Below are 5,595 nucleotides of genomic sequence, written 5' to 3'. Positions count from 1 at the left end.
GGCACTGGGACCACAAACAACTTCCTCACTCTCGAAGTGAGGGTGCCGACAGCCTCCCCTTCCAAGGTTCCCGCAGAGGACTCGGCGCAGCCCCTGCTCTGCGGGAACAGTGTGGCCTTCATTCCCCCGCAGGGCTGCCTCCTCGAATCTGGGCTCTGCTGGTTCCTCTGGGCCACCGGGGCTCCTGGGGAGCAGGGGCAGAGGGTGGAGTCCACGTGCTGATGGATGCAGATCTGCGACTGTCCTCGGGGTCCATCGGGAGCACCCTGGAGTGCATTTCCAAGGCCACCCATGTCACTCTGATGGGTCCATAGTATGATGCCGGTCCAGACTTTCACAGACTCACGGGTCCCGCCTGCCACCTGGTGCTCTCAGACCCTGCTCAGTCACCCACACTAACTCCCTTCTCTTTCCTAGGGCGATTCCGGGGGGCCCCTCGTCTGCGACCTCGGTGCCTGGGTTCTGGTGGGGCTGGCCAGCTGGGGCTTGGACTGCCGGCACCCCATCTACCCCAGCGTCTTCACCAGGGTCGGCTACTTCACCGACTGGATTGACAAGATCCAGAGGCTCACCCCTCCCCCGGATCCCACAACTGCACCTCAGACCCTGTTTCCAGATCAGCCTCGGCAGGCTGCTGGCTCGTCCAAGCACAGCACAGTGCTTGTGTCTCCCCAGACCTGGTTCCTGCTGCTTTTGGTGCTCAGGGACCTGCAGCAGGCCCTGTGGTGACCCGCTGAGGCTCTCCATCCTGCTCTCTGCCTCAGGCCCCAGTCACCTTGCTGGAACTTTCCACGCCTCCCCTTCCCCAGCCCCACTGGCTCTCAGTGCTTCCTTCTCCTGGACTTTCCTGTCCATCAGCTCCCATCCCCTAAGCCAAGCCTGAAAAAGCAAATAAAAGATTTATGTCGCTTGTGTCTTGGGACCCCATGCCCCTCCTTCCTCGAGGTCAGGCAGCTGGCTCCCTGCACGAGGACAGGGGGCTCATCAGGCAGACTGTCCCAGGAGGGAGCCAGGGCCTCCAGCTGAGAAGAGAGCAGACTGTCTCCACCCAGACCCTGCTCCTGCCGCGGGGACCATACAGGCCGTTGGAGGAAGTGTGTCAGTCAGCATGGGCTGTGTAACAAACACCAGAGCCTCGGCAGCTTCAACAGCAGGAATTTATCATCTCCCTGTCCTGGAGGCTGCAAGTCCAAGACCCAGGCGTGGGCAGGGCTGGTTCCCCTGAGGCCTCTCCCTGACCGTGTAGATGCCATCTTCCCCTGTGTCCTCACAGGGTCACCACTCTGTATGTCTGCGTCCTCATCCCTTCTTCACAGGGACACGGGTCATATGGGATCAGGGCCGACCTAGTGACCTCAGGTTAATCCCCTCCATAAAGGCCTCACTTCCAAATGCAGCCACATTCTGAGGCCCTGGGAGTTAGGTCTCCAATATATAAATTTTGTAGTGCACAATTCAGCCCATTTCTCTAGATGTCTACACTGCAAGAGAACAAGAGTTTCCCCCAAAGTAGAGAAACATCACTCGAGAGGTTTAGAGGAGGGAGGACCGAATCCCCATTGAGGTGGACAAAGGTTCTCCGGGTGCAGGGTGACTGAGCTGGACTGGCCAGCCATGACCCAGGCGGGGAGGGGGGGCGGCTCTGGCCAGCAGTATCGAGGGCTCTCCGACACTGAGGGTCTAGGAGAGTCCGTCAGAAGCAGAGGAAGTTGGACGCCAGGCTGAGAGCCGAGGTTCAGGCTGGCAGTCCTCAGACCTCTGTTCCTAGAGCCGACTGCCAGCACCTTGCTCACCTGGCCCCATGGCCCCACTCTCCCCAGTGGGAAGGGGCCCGACTCCGTGTGAAATCGTTCCCTGCTTCCCACGGACCAGTCTGCCGAGGTGTCCACGCAGCTTCCGTGGCTGGATCCCGGGGTCCCCTTTTCTGCTCAGCTGACCAGGACACAGCGGCCAGGCGACACGCCTTGAAGCGATGTTCCAGTGCATCCGTCCTGGCAGTCTGACCTGGTGTGGCCCACGGAGCGCCAGCTGCACACGCAGCCCCTCCAGCCCCCGGACCCATGGGAAGGCAGGACAGCTCCTATCTGACGCACGTCCAGTACAGACCAAGGGCCATTCAGAGGGTTCGGGGCAAATGCCTCCCAGTTCTGGCAACTTAAACATCCTGGAGCTCGCCGGCAGGTGAGCACCAGTGGCTCACACGGCTGTTCACACTGGGCTCTCACTCTGGTGCGGGAGGCCCTTCCAGGCTGATCTCGGGAGGCTTCAAGACAGTGTCTTCCTGGGCCCCCGGGTGGCTCAGGCAGCTGAACATCTGACTCTTGGGTTTGGCTCCGGTCGTGATCTCATGGTTCATGGGAAAGAGCCCCGTGTCGGGCTCTGCACTGACAGCATTAAGCCTGCTTGGGATTCTCTCTCCTTCTCTCTCTTTCTTTCCCTAAGTAAAGAAATTAAAATGTCTTCCCAGGGCTTACACCATGGCTCAGGCCCTTGCCCAGGCCGTCCCTCTGGCCGGACCGCCAGTAGCGCAGTGCCCCACGCCTGGCCGCGTGCCCGCCAGCAGCTCGGCTGTCTCTGGAAGGGGAATGAGGACCACTTCCCTTGGGGGGAGACTGGCTCCGGCCCAGGCTGCCGGCGGCGCACTCTCACCGGCCCGGGCAGCTCGGGCAGTGGAGCGGGAGTGTCAGCAGCTGCCCTGGTCCCAAGCTACCCGGACAAGCGTGGCTCAAGCTCTGGAGCCTGCTTTTCGGTGCCGCCGCCGGGCGGGTCCCTGCCCCTCCCGGAGGTCCTCGGGCCTCTGGAGCCATCCCACACGTGCCTCACCCACACGACCGAACAGCCCGCTTTCAGCCCGACCAGCTTCCCCAGCCCCGCAACCCTGAGTGCTCGGTGCCGTCGTCCGGCTTTGGCTTCCTCCTGAAGATCAGATGAAGCGGCAGCAGACGAGAGGCCGAGAGGCCGTGGAGCCAGGGCTCGAACCTGCGCCTCTCTCTCGGAGAGCTGGAGCGCCTGCTCTTCTGGCCCCAGCAGGCGGCATGCGGGCCTGTTACCCCGCCCGCCCGCCCTCAGGCACCAGGGAAAGGCCCCCTCCAGCTGTCCCGAGAGTGAGTCCCAGATGCCCGCTCCCGAGCAGGCAGACTGAGGCAGAGGTGGAGGGAAGGGGCCAACAGAGGGCCGGTGAGCTGGGACCGGGGCCTGGGGGCACTGGGGGCGTCAGTGGGGAGAGGGACTTGGAAGGTCTGCCATCGGGGCCTCCCTGCCCTCCTGGATGGGGCACCGGCACGGACTGCCGGCCCTCATTGCCAAGTCCACCCCAGACAAGCTCCGGAACTTGAGAATGAGCTAACAAGAAAATGCGAGGCTTTCTGTCTCAGGTCTGGAGCCCCAGGAGCTTGGACGCCATTGTGCCCGTCCTCAAAACAGGAAAAAACGGAACAAACTAACGACCAACAGCTCTTCTTGGACCCAGCAGAGGACTGAGCACAGGGCAAACCTCAGGGACCCGCCGCGGGAGAGCTGGGGCAGCGCTGGGGCCTGTGCAGGTGACCTTGAGAGTCCCTGGCTGGGCGGGGGGAGGGGCAGCCCTGGGGGTCCCACACTTACAAGTGTCTCCTCCAGGAGCCTTCTTAGGTTTTCAAGTGAAAACAGAGAAAAATCCCTTCCTGCTTCTGGGAGGTCAGATAGTTTCTCCAAACTGTAGCTTCTTTTCATCCCTAACCCAGCCTTTCATACAGGAGGAGTTTTAATTTCAATGAAGCCCAATTTTATATTTTTTTCTTTCATGGCTGGTGATTTTGTTGTGTCTAAGAGCTCTTCACTAGGCCTTAGCACCAAAGGTGGTCTCCCAGCCTATCCTGTGAGAGGTTCACAGTTTTCTGCCTTACATTTAAATCTATTACCCATTTTGAATTAATTTATGATTTGTTAAAAACAGTATCCTTTTCCTATGCTATTGCTTTTGCACTTTTGCAAAACACTGGATGGCTGTAAAATACCATTTCTGTATTCTCTGTCCTGTCCATGGAGCCACATACCTATCCCTCCACCAATACCACACTGGCCTATTTTATAGCTTTAACATTTTTCAAATGTATTCCGCTTTCTCAAAACAGTTTTAGCTACTCTATTCGTTTCCTTTTACCTTTTCTCTCTATATTTTGACAGAAGAATTTTGCGGGAAATTGACATTTTACTATATTAAGTATTCCAAGCCGTGAACGTGATATTCTCTGTTTATTTAGGTCGTGTTTGGTTCATTTTATTGAAGCTTTATTGGTTTTATCACACAGATGGTCTTTAAAAAAAATTATAATGAAGTCTCTTAGTTTTTGGAATCATTGTGCATTGTGTTTTTCATTCTGGTTTCCAGTTGTTCATTGTTTGTATTAGGAAATATGATTCATGTTTATGTGTTGATCTGGTATCCTGAGACTTTGATAAAGTGATTCTCATTTGTTAGGCATTTTCTTGTAGATTTCTTTGGATTTTCTATGTAACCAGGGATGTCATCAATGAATATGGACAGCAATACTTCTTTCTTTCTAATCTGTTTGCTTTTATTTCTTTTTCTTGCCATACTGCGCTGGATAGTACCTACAGTACTAAGTTAAAACAGAGAGATGAATGGACATTCTGGTCTTATTTTTGAACTTAAGGGAAAAGCATCTATTCTTTCACCATTAAGTATGATGTTATCTGTACATAAGTTAACTGTCAGTTTCCTGACAGTTTCTAACATGGTGTGTGTTGAATTTTGTCAAATGCTTTACTGCATTAACTGATATGACCATGTGGGCTTTCTTCTCTGGGTTCTTAATATGGTAGATTACAGTGATGATTTTTTAAAATATTAAACCAGGCTTGCATTCCTAGAAAAAACTTCATTTAATCATAGTGTATTATTTCCTTCCTTCTTCATGTATTGGATTTATTTTGCTATTTTTTTTCTAGTTTCCTTCAGTGGAAGCTTAGATTTTTTAATTTGAGACCTTTCTTCTTTTATAATATGGGCATTTAGTGCCATTTGTTTCCCTCTGGATTCTACCACATTTTTAAAAAAAGTTTATTAGTTTTGAGAGAGAGAGAGAGAGGGAGAGTTTACACAGGTGCACATGCCAGTGGAGGATGGGCAGAGAGAGATGGTGTTAATGGGGGAGGGGCAAAGAGAGAGCGAGAGAGCGAGAGAGCGAGAGAGCGAGAAAGTGCGAGCGAGCGAGAATCCCTGGTGGGCTCTGTGCTGTCATCAGGGCTTGATCTCAGAAACTGTGTGATCATGACCTGGGCCAAAACCAAGAGTCACACACTTAACCTACAGAGCCACCCAGGCGTCCATGGATCCTACCACATTTTATATGTTGTATTTTCATTTTCATTTAGTTCTGTGTATTTAAAAAATTTCCTTGAGATCTTTGTTTTAGCCATGAATTATTTAGGCACATGCATCCTGCTTTTCAAATATTTGGAGACTTTCTTTTTCTCGTTGTCATTTTTATGTTATTTAAAAGCTTAGAGTTTGGACCTAGTAGAGTAAAATGCAATCATGTTTATTTTAGCTACTTTATGTGGATTCTTCAAATATCATTGGAATGAGCTTTT

General features: G+C 53.1%; 1 protein-coding gene across 1 annotated transcript in view; it reads left to right on the top strand.

Annotated features, from left to right (window-relative positions):
• The window catches only part of LOC115275990 (putative serine protease 47), a 4,057-nt gene extending 3,143 nt beyond the window's left edge, over positions 1-914 (top strand). The window contains exons 4-5 of the mRNA XM_029919698.1: positions 133-293; positions 418-914. Of these exons, the coding sequence (XP_029775558.1) occupies positions 133-293; positions 418-729 (473 nt within the window). The 3' untranslated portion in view covers positions 730-914. The remainder of the gene's footprint in view (positions 1-132; positions 294-417) is intronic.
• Positions 915-5,595: the final 4,681 nt, after the last annotated feature.

This window comes from Suricata suricatta, chromosome 13 (assembly GCF_006229205.1).
Source record: "Suricata suricatta isolate VVHF042 chromosome 13, meerkat_22Aug2017_6uvM2_HiC, whole genome shotgun sequence".
NCBI classification, from domain to species: domain Eukaryota; kingdom Metazoa; phylum Chordata; class Mammalia; order Carnivora; family Herpestidae; genus Suricata; species Suricata suricatta.
The sequence above is the reverse complement of the archived record's forward strand: the minus strand, read 5'-3'. Positions and strand labels throughout refer to the sequence as shown.